Below are 18,352 nucleotides of genomic sequence, written 5' to 3' on the forward strand. Positions count from 1 at the left end.
AGTCATTAAACCTACACCCATGAACCTTTTATGCTTAAAGCTTTACCTGATTGAATTATGTTTTTATACTTCATTTTTTGCTGCTGCCACATTCTTTTTGCTTTTTCTTTGCCAGTGGGATACCATGAAACTGAATTTAGTTCAATAACTTGCCGTTCTGCCAGTTTTCACCAGTTTCAGTTTGGTGAATCATAATTTTGGAGCTCCATTGATCATGGCTTTTCATAGTCATTGCACACACGCTTAACTACTCAGTCTACTCAGAGTTGATTAAACTACCTCAATTCAGCTGTTCTGAAACCCAAAACTCAACGAGTTTCCCATTTCAGCGCAAGTCAACTCAGAGTTCAAGTTTAAACTCAGAGTTGGTTGAACCTCCTTACTGAAACGGGCCCCAGGTATGGTTTGATATTTCTGTCAAAATCTAAAATTAGAAAGCTAGCATTATTAAAAAGAGCAATACTTAAAGCTACACTGTGTAACTTTTTTAGTTTATTCTTAGCTAAAAACACTTAGTTCTTTCAAAAATATATGTGCTCATTAATGTATATTTACTTCTTTCAAGTAATAAAGTATTCTCGTAAGTTTATAATATGCCATTGAAAATACATACGGGTAATGGGTTCGAATGCGGGTCGCCATGTTGCCCCTCCATCTTGAAAGTACATCAGCCAAAGAGGGACATACCTGTAAATTCAAGCTTCGCCTTTCGCGTTTTAACACTCGATGGCACCGTGTCGAATGTGGACGAGGTCGAACTGGAAGCCATATTAATCTTGGACTAAATCGGCCACCCTAGGAGTTAAAACGAAATCGGAATTGAGAGGGAGAGAAACTAATATTCACTGGATGGTCATATACCTTTTCACCGCTAGATGGGGAAAATATCACACAGAGTAGCTTTAACAGACTCTAATGACTTATAACACCTCTATAAATGTGTTATTACAACCCTACAACACAAGATTCAATTACTGTGCATTAAAATCCTTCACAGATGTGAAAATATTAACAGGAACTCGCTGAGGTGAATCTGGCGTGTGCAACAGAACAGGATTACTGACGTTCCGCCGGACAGCGAGGATGAAATGATGATGACGTCCAGGGTGGGCGTCTCTTTAGGTGAGATTACCACCCACGACTGCATGATAATCAGCTTTGCCTGCGCACCGCTACCAGAGGAGAAGCAATGGGGAAAAGCCCTCGTTTCTTTAATTAAAGCTTAAGATAATGGGACTGAAACAATCCTCCCACCTCCTCATACACCCCCACCCCCCCCATATTAGAAATGCAATACAAAGTGCACTACTTACTGTACTTGATACTAAAACAAAAATCTAAACATACTGGATAAATTTTTTTTTAACAGTATAGTGTGCTATGCTGTTGTCACATGACCTCATTATGTTGCATGTTTAATGCAGCGACCACTTTATTGATCACAAAAATAAACATTCAGCATTTTTATTCTATTACAACAGAATTATGAGTCAAGAAATGTATTTTAAAGTATACTTTTAATGCCATTTTATCTCAATAGAGACACAGAATAGCTTAAAATACAAAGACAAATAGTAAAATAAACTAATTCTTACACCACTTTAAAAGTAAGAATTTCTAAATGCTAATTGCACTGCCTTATACAAATATCAGAACAAGTATGGAAGTATGCCCACTCTCTTAAAGGGTTAGTTCACCCAAAAATGAAAATTCTGTCATTAATTACTCATCCTCATGTCGTTCGACACCCGTAAGACCTCCGTTCATATTCGGAACACAAATGAAGATATTTTTGTTGAAAGCTGATGGCTGAGAAAGGCTTCAGACAGGCCTCCATTGGCATTCAGTACATTCACACTCCCAAGACCCATAAAAGGCACTTAAAATGTTGTTACAAAGTCCATCTCACCACAGTGACTCTACAATAATTTTACGATGCGACGACAATAGTTTTTGTGCGCACAAAAAAAAATCAAAATAACGACTTTATTCAACCTCTTCTTTTCTTCCGTGTGTGCCTCCACGACGCATGCGCAAGAATATGACGTAGATCCGGCGTTCGGGAATCCATGAAATGCACACTTGCTCCCATTTTGAGAACTACGCCGAGACCTAAAGCACGATCAATGTAGAATTCAACAGCTTAGACACGCGAGTCTTCCTCTGATTGTAAACAAATCCCTTCTGGGTCATGTGTCCGAACGCCGGATCTGCGTCATATTCTCGCGCATGCGTCGTGGAGGCACACACGGAAGACAAGAACAAGTTGGATAAAGTCGTTATTTTATTTTTTTTTGCGCTCAAAAACTATTGTCGTCGCATCGTAAAATTATTGTAGAGTCACTGTGGTGAGATGGACTTTGTAACAACGTTTTAAGTGCCTTTCATGGGTCTTGGAAGTGTGAATGTACTGAATACCAATGGAGGCCTGTCTGAAGCCCTTCTCAGCATCAGCTTTCAACAAAAATATCTTCATTTGTGTTCCGAATATGAACGGAGGTCTTACGGGTGTCGAAGGACATGAGGGTGAGTAATTAATGACAGAATTTTCATTTTTGGGTGAACTAACCCTTTAAGATCATTATATCATTTTTCAGCAGTTCCATTTGCTGGCTGTCTTGAGATGTTATAATGGCATCATTTTGCTCTAAAATATTGTTCACCCACAAATCATCATTTGCTCACCTTCGTGTCTTACCAAAAGTGTTTGACTTATGTGAAACATAAAAGGAGGAATTTTGATACGTTTCAGTTTTGTTTCTCCATCCATACAACGGAAGTCAATAGTCAACAAAATGGTTTGGTTTCCAAACTTCAAAACATCTTCGTGTTCCACAAAAGAAAGGCATACAGGTTTGGAACGGCAAGAGGCAGAATTATTATTTCGAGGTAAACTACACCGTTTAAGACTGAAAATAATAATATGGTTAGTTTCCATAACGCCATAGAAAGTCTCTAAAAATGTAAATGTAACGTCAAATGCTTTGTGTTGTGAGATTCTCAATTCCACACATGATCTGCTGCAGTGAAGAAATTGCTACTTCAATATTACCTTTAAACATCCACAAATGGGTCACACTAGATAAAGTTACATTCACAATTGAATAATAGACATTACTGGTCTTAATTTGAGCCTGTTTGGCAGGCAGTAGACCTGGATTAGGCAACGCCGAGAGCAACGACCACAATCTGCAGCTGTTCGTGTACCGTTTAGTTTTAACTGACCGCATTCACTAGAACTACAATGAACAAAAACACATTACAACACAACAATCAATACAATAATGATTTATAAGATGTCCAAAACATTTTCAATTACCATATGATTAGTATTGAACATACTATTTAACTAGTTTGAAAATATTTAGCATATGCAGTACATTTACTGCAACGTGTGGCTTTCCAGAGGGGGGATGGGCTCCCCTAGCTGAGTCTGGATCCTGTCAAGGGGTTTTCCCCCTACAATCCTCCCATCTTATAGATTTCTCATCCTTGCCAGTCGCATTTGGCTTGAAAATAACATTGAAAAGAAAAAACCTGCAATTAAAATTGACTTGACATTTTCAGAAACACTACTGAGGCAAGGTTGTTGGAATATAACAGCTTTATTTTATTATAGCAATATGAATAGCACACCATAATTTGTTGGAGGACTGAGAAACAACTCTGCGCGGTCACTCGATCTCCCTGAAGGCTCTCTTCTCTGAGTACTTCACCTTGTGCTTTCGCTTAAACCTGAAGAGAGAATAGGAACGATTTAAAAAAAATTGACACTGAATGTTGAAATTGTCAATACAATAATGATTTATAAAGAACCAAAAATATTAATAGAATAATTTACATAATTGCTTTAGCCTGCAATTCCACACGAACACCTCTTTACAACATCTTTCATTTTACACAAAGCAGTTGAACTTACTTGGCTCTTTCTCTGGGTTCAATAAGGTTTCTCTTCTGTAAGCTCTTAAATCGATCTTTTAGGATGCTGCCCTCTGGCTGCATGACAAGAACCACACGTTATTACAAATACCATGCAACTGGAAGTCAGTAAGAGCTCAACGCAGACAGAGTTAAACACATACCTTCAGACTGCGAAGAGAGCCGGCAAGCTCATTGCTGAGCTGAAGATCTAGATCAGGTTCCTGAAACCTGGGGTAAATACAACAACGTGTTAATTACAATCAAAACACAAGAGGTCACATCTTCACCAGCCTGTGTGTTTAGGGCACTTTCGATGAATGTGTTACAAAACAGGGCTTGACTATCTTTAACACACTAAGGCCAAAATATGCTCTTTCAACAAAGTATCCAACACGTCAGAAAATAGCTCACCTGGATAGGCTAAATAATTGTTGAATTTAATCTCATTGATTTTTTCCATCGATGTGTGAAAACTTGAAGGACATTATTTGTAAAATGAGAAGAATTTGCCCTGCAAATTTTAGCTCCAACCTTACTTAAACACACCTAAACACTTAAAGGGTTAGTTCACCCAAAAATGTAAATTCTGTCATTAATTACTTACCCTCATGTCGTTCGTCACCCGTCAGACCTCCGTTCATCTTCAGAACACAAATGAAGATATTTTAGTTGAAATCTGATGGCTCTGAAAGGCCTCCATTGGCTCAATGGCACTTTACACTCTCAAGACCCTTAAAAGGCACTAAAGACGTCGTTACAAAGTCCATCTCACTACAGTGGTGCTACAATAACTTTATGGAGTGATGAGTAGTTTTTGTGCGCAAAAAAACCCCTAAATAACGACTTACATAGTGTTGACGATTTCAAAACACGGCATCATGAAGCTTCGAAGCGTTATGAATCAGTGAGTCGAATCAGCAGTTTGAATCGCCAAAGTCACGCAATTTCAGCAGTTTGGCGGTTTGACACGCGATCCGAATCATGATTCGACTCACTGATTCATAATGCTTCGAAGCTTCATGATGCCGTGTTTTGAAATCGTCATCACTATACAAGTCGTTATTTAGGGTTTTTTTGCGCACAAAAACTAATCTCGTCACTCCATAAAGTTATTGTAGAACCACTGTAGTGAGATGAACTTTGTAACAACGTCTTTAGTGCCTTTTAAGGGTCTTGAGAGTGTAAAGTGCCATTGTGCCAATGGAGGCCTTTCAGAGCCATCAGATTTCAACTAAAATATCTTCATTTGTGTTCTGAAGATGAACTTACGGGTGTCGAACGACATGAGGGTGAGTAATTAATGACAGAATTTTCATTTTTGGGTGAACTAACCCTTTAAGCTTGAATTTTTTTAAAATAAATAAATAAAATCAAAAGCTGAAGACACAGCCTGAGAACAAAAGACAAAGTTAAAGAAACTGACTTGAGTCTGCCCAGTCGGCGAGGCATGCTCTTCTGCGCCTCTTGATTGGCCTTGCGTTGAGCCTGCCTCTTCTTGGTCCTCTGTTCCTGCTCCTTCAGTTTGGTATGGATGGATCGCAATTGGAACAACTGCTGCTGCTTGTCAATCATCTGACGCTCTGCCTTCCTCCGCAACTCCTGTTTAATAAATTAAAGGTTTGAATGGGAATCAAGAGATTCACGCACGACTTGGTTAAGAGGCTGCTTCCTTACCTTGATCCTTTGAGCCTTCTCTTTCCTCCTCTGTTTCTCAGTTTTCTTTTCCTGTGTTGCAGTCGGCCCAAAGACTGTGTCTTCAGTGCCCTCTTCTGGCTCTTCTGGTTCAACATCCCCTTCTTCAATCAACCCCTCCACCTGCTCTTTAAAGGCGCTCTCCTACATAAACAAACAAATCTAGATTTAGAACAGCATGGACACATTACCATCTAAACCTGGAGTGAAAACAGAATGTACAGACAACAAACACTGTAAAAAGCTTTAGAAGAAAATAAAGCACTCCATGATTAAAGCCACAATATGTAATTTATTTCCGCTAATGGTCACTTAATCAAAACAAAGACGAAACTCGATGACAGCTTGATTTCGCAGAGCTTTTACTATGCTGCAGACGAGCTCTTCCGCTTTTCCCGCTCATGTGTATGTGGGGTAACGCAGCACTGTTTTATCATATTAGATACATTTGAGTGTGTAAGTTGTTATAATGCTACTCTATGCATTCGCTCGGTGGCTACTATGAGACACTTGTTCACACTGCAGTAGATCGATATAAAGCATGGTAAAACATGGTACTCGCAGTAAATCAAGAACACCAGATTTAAACAATAAGACCAACTGTGTTGAGCTGTATAACAATGATTAGTTTTCTGTCGATGAATATCTCCAGACAGTTGGTCACCCGTCTAATAAAACACATAATATATTAAAGTGTCTTTGGTGTTTCCATGGTTTCTACAAAATAAAACCATAAATCGAGAGTAACGCGAGTATGATGTCATTGATAGGCGACGCATGGACATGGTCCATGTCCTTCTCTGGATTTAAACATTCTTGGAAACATTTGGGATAATGCAAGTACACAAGTCAACAAAAAATAACATTGCTTGGGGGTTTTAAATCCAAAAATCTTAAATACTGTGCCTTTAACACATGCATGGTATCCACTTAGTAATTACAACTTATTTTACATTCCTTAAAATTATATTTTTTAAATGATTTCTTAAATTGTTTTTACATAATGTCTTAATGTGAGTCTGAAATAAAGTTAAAAATCGCATTACACTGTAATATACAGTATTCGTTGTTGCAAAATCCAAGCCTTTCAGTAAACACAGACAAATTACTGTCCTAACTGAAAGAAATTCAGGAAATGACTGTCTTTAGTGCCCCCTTCTGGCTCTTCTGGCTCAACATCATGCCTTGATGGGGTAAAGGTGCGGTCACATGTTACATTGGCAAATTTTCATGGGCGAAATCATTGGGAATTTTGGCGAGAGGGTGCAAGATTTCTTCCTGTAGATTTCACATTGGGTTCATGCAATTTTCGTTGCTAAAGTCTCGTATTAAAAACAACAAAGTCGTAGCTTGATGATGCTGTGAAGGAGCATGGAATCATGGGAGTTATCATATTTGACTCACAAATCATGTTCATTTATGAGCTAATGTATTAAAGTTTTATAGCAGTTACGTTTTAATTTGAATGAATTAGCCATTATGTAACGTTTAATGGCAAATTACTAATCGTACATGTAATTCGACATTTATTTGGCGAATTAAACAACTCAATGCAATGCAGTTTTACGTGTTCAAAACAATCATGCTAAAAGTACATTTGAAAGTACCCACAGCATTTACAAAAAAATATTGTGCCGTTAAGGTGGGGTAGAATTAAATGAATAGCACCTCATGTAGTTCAGTCTGGGAACCACTTACTTAAGGTGTTAGCATAAAGTTTGAGGCTGTACCTTAGTGGCGATGTCGTCATTCACAGCCAGCTGACGAGCCAACTTATTCTCTGCTTTCAGCTTCTTCACCTCCACTTCATGGGCTTCACGAAGCAGGTCCTAGAAAAACACACACATTGAGTTCAAAACAAACAGATGTGACAAAACGAGCAAATCAATGTTTTGTGATGCAAAGAGCTTTGTGTAGCAGAAACAGGCTGTGTTTTACCTGGTGAGAAAAGAAGTCTGGGTTGTATGAGCCTCCAGGAGCGACGACCTCAATCGCAGGAAGAACTGAGGGTTTCTCATTCAGTCTATCTGGTCTCTAAAAGAGGGAAATTAATGAATTCAGCACATGAACACAACAACAGCTAAACCTAGCTAGCAGTCAACCGATGTGGCTGATCGTTGATATAAAGCCAATATTCATGACATCTCACCATTTAATTTAAAGACAGTAAATAAGCATAATAATTGCTGAAATAAAATTTAGCCATTTTACATAATATTTAATAAATTAATGAGAAATAAAGAGTATAGACCACTTGTAAATATAGTTATCCTAGTATAGACCACAAGAAGGCGTCACAGTTATGTCAAAGCTGTTGCACGTGCATTGTGGTGGCCGAAAAACGGTGGTAAAAAGGTGAAGAAAACAGGCGAGATCCACAGAATAAGCTGGTAAATGTCTTGTGGCTTTGTATGCCAAAATAAAATAAATAAATAAAAGAGCCAATCATCGTTTAATAAAGTCATCGCATTACTGCAGCCAGTTGCTATAAAAACAATGTTCTGAGACTCACGCTTATGACTGCACATGCAGACTGACTGGTCCAGTCTGACAAATAAGCTTTTTTTAATGCTATTTGAGCATAAGAACCAACATTTAATGTTGACAGTTCATGTCAGATTTTGTTGCTGATTTAATTGTAAGTTCAGGCAGTTGAGACATCAGGATTCCTGAATGCTGAAACCTCAAACTTGTTGCAGGTTTCATCAGTCCAGTCTTAGCAACCATATACATTTATGTTTAGCTTTAAAAGGCCCTTTTAAAGTCCCTTTCAAGGAAAGTTTGTTCACTCTGTGGCCATTTTAGCTAAAATTGATTCCTGAAGTAGCTAATATGGCCACAGAGTGAACAGACTTTCCTTGAAAAGAACTTTGATAACATCGACGATGCCTTTTAAAGATAAACGTCTCGCCGGTCTCGTGAAGTTTCATCGAAGCTCAGCACTGGATAGCCGAAAGTACGATATTGAAGCTCTCCACAGTTTAGTTATAATCTAGTTCTTCACAGATTAGTTTGCTTGCTAGTATGTAAATAAACTCTGTCTCATTGATAAGATTCAAACTTTTTTTTTCTTAGTCAAACTGATCAAATTATAGCCTGTAATGCTACTGTCATGATTGTCACTAGAACACCTCACTCATACTGCGATCACCGCTTGCCAGAGGCTGAGAATGTCCAGCACGTATTCCTCTGTCAATATGAAACGCGACTTGGCCATTCTAATTAATGATCGGAAGAACGCGTATCGACCAGCGTTACTGTAAAATATGCACGTATGTCCATTTAAACTCAATTTTGGTCAAATGTGGATTATATCATTACACTGGCAAGAATATGGTTACATGTAAAGACGCCGTACCAAGTATGACAACGCTACATTCAACTGCTTTTGAAATAGTGTTTTTTTCACTTCCTGAAAAGTAACCGTTTTGGACATACGCGAGTTTCATCGGGCAGCGACGAGATATATATATATATGTATTAAAAAAAAAAGTTAACACCAAAATGGCCCATAGTATTTTTTAGGGAAACACCGAATCCAGGATCGGCTTCATATTTGTTCGAATATTGGGCTTTGGTTTCTGCCGAACCTTAGAATTTTTCCACTGAACCGAACCCTAGGCTTGCGCATTTGCTGGTCAATGTAATGACGGCGCCGTTGATTACTGGGCCGTCCGAATGCAGTCGGCTATGAGAAAGTGAAAATGGAACTTATGAGCAGAAAAAGTGTTGTTTGACAGTACTTTCAGTCAAGTGGAGCTACATGTTTAATTTGCAATGCCGATTAGTCTCGCGGTGGGAAGGACCCTAAACAATACACAACATCGCCGCTGTTAAAACATTCGCCTATGAGTTGTGCATGAAGGAATCTACAGACAGCAGCCAAAATGCAGAAACTTCAGGTACGGCAAAGGTAATTGTCAAAATGGTTTACCCACTTGTCATCCTGGCATAATGTTGCCTATTCTTTTTTACAGTTAAAATGAAAAAAATAAATTTAAAATATCCTGCTGTGGACATTGTATACTTCAGTAATGTGTTTTCTGTGTTAATGGGCTGAGAATGGGAGTAGGATTCGGAAGAATCTTAACCAGTGGATTCGGTATTCAGCTGAACCACAAATCTGGATTTGGTGTATTTTTGTTTTGTAGGAGTCAGATCTCCTGGAGTTCTCAACATTACAACATTTATCGATCAAACTGAAAAACTTACCAATATTTAAAGCATGCCAAATATTGCCTGATATTTTTGTTGACCAATAGCTACATCCATTGTCCAAATTACTGTGAATATTTTTTCAGAAGACAATGTTGATAAAACAAAGACCACAAATGAACACAGTGCTCTCACCTTGACAAGCTTTTTCTTAGTCTGTTCGAGGTAGAAGGGATCAGCCGTCTCTGGTGCTGTTGGACAAAGACATTGAGCAACATTACGCCACTTGTATACATTACTGCCATATAAGAGAAAGTGTAAAGATACTCACTGCCTGGACTCCACAGGTCAAAAAACCCTCTTTCCGGATTATTATTGGCCACTGGATTTTCTTTAACGGACATCCCAGAGGCAGCTGCAGCCACTCTGAGTTGAAGAAGCTTTTCTCTTCGGGGCAACACTCCCATGGCCGCCAACTTAGCTGCCTTCTCTGCCATGCGCCGCTGCTTTTTAGCATTGGGCTGCTGGAACACCAATACACTAAAAGAACATCAGGAGAATCAGGGTCACGGAAATTTGGGGATAAAAAGGGTTTGAAGATGATCATATTAACCTAGCATTAACCTTGATACCTAACCCCGCTGTATAGCAAATCTCAGCTGCTATCATCACAAAATGTTAAATATATTATATATACACCGATCAGGCATAATCATCCTAATATTGTGTTGGTCCTCCTTTTGCTGCCAAAACAGCCCTGACTCGTCGAGGCATTGACTCCACAAGACCCCTGAAGGTGTGCTGTGGTGTCTGGCACCCACTTGGCACTTTCAGCGGTAGACAGGGGTCAGCATGGGCATCCAGACTGGTCTGCGGCTATGCCGCCCCATATGTAACAAACTGGGATGCTCTGTGTATTCTGACACCTTTCTATCAGAACCAGCATTAACTTCTTGAGCAATTTGAGTTACAGTAGCTCGTCTGTTTGATCGGACCACACGGGCCAGCCTTCACTCCCCACGAGCATCAATGAGTCTTGGCCCATGACCCTGTTGCCGGTTCTCCACTGTTCCTTCCTTGGAGCACTTTTGATAGAGACTGACCACTGCAGACCGAGAACATCCCACAAGAGCTGCAGTTTTGGAGATGCTCTGACCCAGTCGTCTAACCATCACAATTTGGCCCTTGTCAAACTCGTTCAAATCCTTACGCTTGGCCATTTTTCCTGCTTCTTACACATCAACTTTGAGGACAAAATGTTCACTAGCTGCCTAATATATCCCACCCACTAACAGGTGCCGTGATGAAGAGATAATCAGTGTTATTCACTTCACCTGTCATAATGTTATGCATGATCAGTGTATAAAGCTGGATATAGAAATAACCATCCACATACACTCACATAATCCAATATATACTAAATATTAAATCTCAACTACATGATTGTTTATATGAATTGCAAAATCTAAACTATATTATCATCCATCTCTAAGATATTGCAAACATTAACATTTTCTGTAAAGCTGCTTTAAAATATGTTTTGATGTGAAAAGTGCAATACAAATAATACTGACTTGACTTTTAAATCTACAGCGAAGGCATGATTTGCTAAAAATCTAAATAAATCCTCGAATCAGCATAACATCTTTAGCCGTTATGCTCAGTTTTTCATCAGTTATGTTTTAAACCTGAAACATGTTTAACAGTGCCATATTTTATTTGAGCTGCAGCATCAAAATGAAGCCTTCAAAAGACTTACTAATTGAACACAAATTGTCTGAGCCACTTTTAGGGCGGCCACTAATTAAGTAAATAATAGTAAATCATACATTTCATCTGATATATCATTTTACGATTATATAATTACCCTGTTCTCTTATATATATTATGGTATTGTATATACATTGGGCAATAAAAAAAAAAAAAAAGATTATGAAGCAAACACCAAATAAGAGCTCAATAACTGAATCCTGAAAATATGCCCTCAGATCCTGGAAGGCCGTTCACACAACAGCCCTCCAAGTTCCATTGTGTTATCTTCACATTCCCAAAGAAATGCTGGGAGCGCAAGGATGAGATCATCAGCGGGCAGAAGAGGATTCAGATTACGGGTCATTTTGAAAGTAAATCTTAGTCGTACTGTACTCACTTTTTGGGAGCGGGTATGCGGGAATCCGGCTGAAGAATTAGATCTATCCGCAAAGGTTTCGATCGTTTACCTTTCTTGACTGTCGTCTCTAATAACAAGAAAAACAGTTTTGGATTGCGCAGAACAAAAAAAATTAGACAGTATATAAACGAGAAGACGTTTTATACTCACGTGGTTGTGTATCTTTGTCTTTTTCACCAGTGTCCACAAAAAAGAGACTGTCATCGGGTTTTTCAGCTATCAAACCCCTATGAATGAAGAAAGGAGAAGAATAAATCAGTGTTTGTTCAGAATATCTTGCGTCATGAACCGTTACGCTGTTAATTATTGAAGCTGTTTTTTTTGCCACGGAATAAAACAAATTAAAAAGAAAATTTTGACTTTTTCTCTCACATTTGCGAGTTTACATCTCACAATTCTGACTTGTTGATAAAGTCAAATTCTAAGGGGTAAAAAGACTGACTTCTCTCACAATTATGACTTTATATCATGCAATTCTGAGATTAAAAGTCACAATTACCTTATTTTTTATTCTGTGGCAGAAACAAACTTCCATTGTTAACTGAAAGGTTGTGTTACAAAAAGTAATCTGTACTAACTTACATGTTACACAAATGTGTATCCCTAAAAAATACTTTGGACCATTTTGGTGTTTCTAAACTTTTTTTGTATTAATATTTTTTTATTTGAAAAAACTAATTAAAATAACAGCAAAAATACAAAAGACAAACAAACAAAAACAAAAAAAAAGGAAAAAGCAAAGACAGGTTCAGTAATTAATACTTTAAGGAACTTTGTGTTTGTAAGCGGTTTTGTGGGTGGACAATAATATTAATGCAAAATAAACTAATCAAATTGTATTATTCTCTAATCTTTTTAACATGTCATAGACAAAATCAGCCATGCAACAGTAAGTGGAAATCAAAACAACAGCAACAAAATAAACAAATAATAAACAAGCTAGACTGGTCAGTTACACAGAAGAGTGAATGACGACAAAAAAAACAAATAAATGAGACGTAATATGCAGCAAAATATACACAGGACAATAAGCACATAAAAGTATGCGAATACAAACATATGGACATAAGCATTTATATCTATAATAATAAACTTAACGTTAACGTTACTCAATGGTACCACAACAACACACAAAGTAACAGCCACGTGACGCTTATCCACTCTTTATAAAGCACAGTCACATATAACCCAAAATAATATTTTGTATAGTCTACTGGAATGAAGCAGGCTATAGATATAAAGATAGAAGGCTAATCTTTTCCTTAAATTAAAGGTTTTAATGATAACTCATATCTTACCCGACTGCTTTCTCCTGAAGCCGCACATCATCCAGAAACTCCTCCACATCCTGGATATCACTGAATTTGTTCCAGTTCTTTTTCTTATTTTTGTTTACGCGCTTTCGCCGTTTGATATCCAAACTGTTTCCATCCAGACCCGATTTAAAAGACACAAACCCCGGCTGAGACGCCGCCACGCGCTTGTTCTTCCTGGCGGCCGCCATGATGGTAGGAAGGAGGAGGAGGAGGGCAACGAGGCGACGACACGTTTGTGGAGCTCACTCATGAATATTAAATAAGCTCTACAAAGAAAAAGTGGGGGCGGGAAATCCAAAGTATCTCATATAAAAATGTTGAGTTAGCTTTTCAGTAAAATTTATTTAAAAACCCCTTTCCTTTAATATCAAACGGCTGTGTTTGGTCTATTCTGATGTACGCTTAGAAACAAAAAGCGATCACTTGACAACGCCATCTATTTGCAGAATGTACACAGAAATTAATTGAAAATACACAGTAAAAAGTTACATTATAAAAGTTATTATTTATGCCTATTGTACCTAAACAGTGGACATTGGGCTGCTACCCTTCCCATTTCAGGTTCACACATTCAATGGACATTTTATTTTTCTAATAATTAAGCGGCAGAGTCCGACGAAGTAAAGCTTGCATACTCTTCTGCTACACACTCAAAAGTATATATTTTTTCTTCACAAAAAGAGTACATACTTTTAGGTCGTAGTATACGCGAATTGGGACGCGGCAATTGACTTTGAGGGAACCGGAAGTCCTAAAATGCTAACTCTTTTTTAATTTTATTTTTATTAAATGCCAAGGTATCAGAAATACAAGTACAAAGGAAAATTTCAAAGGTTACTTACAATGAAATAATAATAAAAGTAAAACATTCATAAATACATAGGGCCTATAAAACAGAACAGAAAACTATTAAAAAGTTTAAACAAATTTGTTGTCTTAAGAGCTTTTAGATTCTTAGATAATGACATTTTTTGGATGTAATGTTGGACCTCTTTTGTAAAAACAATGAATAAAGGATTTTTATCGCTGCGGTGAATGTGAAATTTTGCAAGGAGCAATGATAGGTTAATAATAAAGTATTCATTACTTTGAGCTTTGTGTGTATTTAAGAAGCCAAACAGTACGTCCTTTAAAAACAAAGAGAAACCCGGAAGCACATTGCAGTTAATATTTAGAGAATTCGTCCCAAAATAGAATAAAATGCTAACTCGCCCGCGTTTGGCCTACAAAGTGATGTCATACCTGCACCAAATTTGTATTTCATTAAAGCTACTCTAGTCTAGGTCAGTGTTTCCCAACCTTTTTTCAGTCATGGCGGCACCCTTTGAAAATGTTCTCCATTTTGTGGCCCCCCTCGCATACGTTACGCTAGGGGTGTAACGGTACAGATTGCTCACAGTTCGGTTTGTATCACGGTTTCGGTACAGTTCAGTATTTGCTATGTTCAGGGAAAAAAGGACTACTGTCAAATAAAATTCAAGAAAATAATAAGAACAAATAATTTAAATACAAGCAGCAGCAAAAAGAAATACTGAGCAAAGATACTAATAAAATAAACTATGCTTTTCAGGTTTTTCAGGTACGTCTAACATTAGTTTTCAGGTACAGAAATTGATCAAATGTAAAATAACGTTGCATATTTGACTGTATAAATTAAAGATTAATCCTATTAAACTTACAAAAGCTATCCAATCAAGAGCAGTGAGTGATGTCCTTGTCTTTTGTTGTTTGACATTAGAACATTTTTCATCAGGACATAAATTTGTGACTTTTCATAGATTTCCTATACACAATCCTGAGCGATTAAAACTGTGGTTGCTCGCGCTGCACTTGGATGACGTCACGAACGCACATCACAGAACAGAGCAAGGCGAGCATTTGTGCTTATAAAAGTTAAACGTTTTTTTATTTTTTTTTATTTTTGCTAGATAAGACCCTTATTCATCGTCTGGTATCGTTAAAAGCCCTTTGAAGCTGCACTGAAACTGTCATTTTGAACCGTTTGGTGCCCATCGAAGTCCATTATATGGCGAAAAATCCTGGAATGTTTTCATCAAAAACCTAATTTCTTTTCGACTGAAGAAAGAAAGTAAGTCATGGACATCTTGGATGACATGAGGGTGAGTAAAAAATCTATCTATCTATCTATCTATCTATCTATCTATCTATCTATCTATCTATCTATCTATCTATCTATCTATCTATCTATCTATCTATCTATCTATCTATCTATCTATCTATCTATCTATCTATCTATCTATCTATCTATCTATCTATCTATCTATCTATCTATCTATCTATCTATCTATCTATCTATCTATCTATCTATCTATCTATCTATCTATGCCCACCACCACCTCCTTCACTTGGAATGACAATATCTATCTGTCTGTCTACCTACCTACCCATTGATATGCTCCTCAAACATATTTATACAATTTTATCTATATATATATAGATATATAGTTTTACCTACCTCTGATGTCGCTGATGGTGCAGCACGAACGTGCAATGTCGCAGATTCACTTCTGGACACTGCATTCACACACAGTGATCGAACAGCAACACAACGGCACCAGAAACCTGAGCATATGCTTGAAAGGGATAAAAATAAAATAAAGCCATCTTTTACTCACCCTGCTGTCGTTCCAATGCCCGCTATGTCCTTCTATATTTGTCGGAGCTCAAAGGCAGATGCACGCGTTCCTCCATATAATGGCAGCGAATGGCCACCAGGCTAAAACTTAATGAAAATGATATAAAAGTATTACACAATCATACAGTGAGACGAGCGCCATAATATGCAAAGTGTTCAGGAGGCATACTGTAAGGTTTTGCGAGAAAAAAACTTATTATTCAGTCAAAATACTAACTCTGTGCTCGTTCCTGTGAATGTGCGAGCCATCAGCATAGGGCTGGGCGATATATCACACAATATTGTTAGGCGCATCTCGTCAGTAAAGCCGGTTCCTTGATTAGTAGTAAATCGCCATCACCTGCTTTCAGATGGAGCGGCATTTACTACACAGAGCCGTAGTTCACTGACAAGCTGAGCCATATCGCCTTAATTATGACGGACGTATCGCCTGCGATATTAATGCGATATGGCTCAGCTTGTCAGTGAACTACGGCTCTGTGTAGTAAATGCCGCTCCATCTGAAAGCAGGTGATGGCGATTTACTACTAATCAAGGAACCGGCTTTACTGACGAGATGCGCCTAACAATGTCATGCGATATATCGCCCAGCCCTACATCAGCAGCGCTCATGTTTACTATAAACTCGCACTGTTGTCATGGTAAGGTTACCCAGGACAAGCACACACACACACCATTTTGAGAAATCAGGCTCAATAGAAACAAACGCGACTCTCGTCTTTTCTATAAGGTATATGATAAGAAATAATACACTAATGCTTAATAATAAGGTAAACCTCTTGAAGTGAATGTTGTGTAGCGGTTGTCATGATAACATTGCGTGAGCAGCTGCTGTGACGGCTCACGCACTGCAGGGCTCAGTCTCAAGTCTCACGCAACGCAAGTCTCTACCACCTACTGGTGGTTTAGTTTAATGTTTTCTTTCCAACATTTCTTATTTGTATATTCAAAAATATTTAAAGCATAATCTCATAACATTTTTCAGTGTAAATGATTTAATTTAATTGGCAGTGTTCTAATTTAATTTATAGATCAAATTTAAGAATATAAAATGAAAGCTGAAGCATAGCCTATATTTAATAAGATTATGGGAAAATGCCCTTCATAAAAGGTAAAAATATCAAAGATATGCAGATTTAAATATCTCATAGCTGATTGAACACTGGTGAGACTATTGATTCAGAATAAATTATATTTACAACACAGTAAATTCTGGAAAAAAAAATATATTCCAAATTATTATGGATTATTAATTTGCCTCTTCCCTGTGTAAGATTACAAATTTATACATGGTTATATCTAGGTTCCAATGTAATAGAATATAACTGAAAACATTATCTATATTTGTGTTTTACATTTTGAAGTAAACTTAAGGAAATTCTAAGGAGATTACGTCAGGCCATGCTTGAGACATTAAGTATTTTGTCTTTATGCACTTCCTGACTATTTACCATGACAAGTTTAGAGCAATACTGCCTGAGTGATTGGATTAGCATCTATGCATTTGAATGACACTGTTATGCTGATTGAATTACGGCTGATGAGACAGGAATGTTTGGGGTGTGTCCCTATTTTCCAATGTCTCCTCCCCTGCTGTATAATCCCTCCCCCTGAAATGTAGATAAATTGCATTATTTTGTACTGTTAAATCAGACTGTTTTCGGACGACCTGCAGCACAGAGAGTTCTCATTAAAAGAATAACTTCTGTTTGATCCTGAAGTCTCCTGGTCATCATCTTCTGAGTTTCCTACACTTTAGAAGATAAAAGTTCACAACACCTGACATCTTTGAAATAGAGAAATACAAGAATTAATACTATGCACACACACACACACACACACACACACACACACACACACTTCATAGCTGTCCATCGTTTCCGATGATGACGCTTGCTTCGGGGTTGGGGAGGGGATCAACGACATTGCCGCTGGTGCCACTTCTCGTGGGCGTTGAGGCCGATCCTTGACCCGCACACTCGTCCACAGGTGGAGCAAGGGAAACCAAAGGATAGAGGAGCTCCAGTTGCCCTCTGGTGTCTTTGTCTGCGTCTCGCGGCTCTCCGCTGTTGTTTTTTTTTTCGTGGATTTGTGAAACTACTCGGGCACAGGTAACCTGCCAGGCTGATCTGTCCTGTGCCAGAGCTTCAAGATGCATGGGATTGATGTTGGAATGCTTTAAAAGTCCCTTGGTGTAGTCCTTATAGCGCTTCTTTTGTCCACCAGCCGCTCGTTTGGCGCCTTGTACTTGACCGTAGAGGATTTGGCGAGGCAAGCGGTGGTCCGGCATACGGATGGTATGCCCTATCCATCGTAGGTGTTTCTTAGCCACTGCGGCTTCCATGCAGATAGAATTGGTGCTCTGTAGGATTTCCGCATGTTGGACTCGGTCCATCCAGGAGAGGCCGAGGATCTTCTGAAGGCAGCGGATGTGGAAGGATT

At 38.2% G+C, this 18,352-nt stretch overlaps 1 protein-coding gene across 2 annotated transcripts; it reads right to left on the bottom strand.

Annotated features, from left to right (window-relative positions):
* Nucleotides 1–2,925: 2,925 nt before the first annotated feature.
* nop53 (NOP53 ribosome biogenesis factor) lies at nt 2,926–13,457 on the bottom strand. Of its 2 annotated transcripts, XM_079823540.1 has the most exons (13): nt 13,237–13,457; nt 12,089–12,165; nt 11,918–12,005; nt 10,100–10,308; nt 9,964–10,019; nt 7,552–7,647; nt 7,344–7,442; nt 5,596–5,757; nt 5,345–5,520; nt 4,083–4,149; nt 3,920–3,996; nt 3,637–3,735; nt 2,926–3,509 (listed from the first exon to the last, which is right to left on the bottom strand). In XM_079823540.1, exons 1-12 carry the CDS (start codon nt 13,440–13,442, stop codon nt 3,675–3,677), a joined length of 1,374 nt encoding a protein of 457 aa, XP_079679666.1. In that variant the 5' UTR covers nt 13,443–13,457; the 3' UTR covers nt 2,926–3,509; nt 3,637–3,674. The 2 variants fall into 2 exon arrangements, with proteins under 2 accessions (XP_079679666.1, XP_079679665.1); XM_079823539.1 differs by lacking the exon at nt 2,926–3,509 and having other exon boundaries at nt 3,593–3,735.
* Between the last annotated feature and the right edge of the window lie 4,895 nt (nt 13,458–18,352).

The sequence above is a fragment of the Gobio gobio genome, assembly GCF_949357685.1.
Source record: "Gobio gobio genome assembly, chromosome: 8".
Taxonomy (NCBI): Eukaryota; Metazoa; Chordata; class Actinopteri; order Cypriniformes; family Gobionidae; genus Gobio; species Gobio gobio.

Excerpts from the sequence above, each read along its gene's own strand:
- nop53 (XM_079823540.1), bottom strand. The coding sequence starts at position 13,442 with ATGGCGGCCGCCAGGAAGAACAAGCGCGTGGCGGCGTCTCAGCCGGGG. Across the intron at positions 12,166-13,236 it reads CTTCAGGAGAAAGCAGTCGG|GGGTTTGATAGCTGAAAAAC; the intron begins GTAAGATATGAG and ends CTTCATTCATAG. Across the intron at positions 5,521-5,595 it reads AGAAGGCTCAAAGGATCAAG|GAGTTGCGGAGGAAGGCAGA; the intron begins GTAAGGAAGCAG and ends TTTATTAAACAG.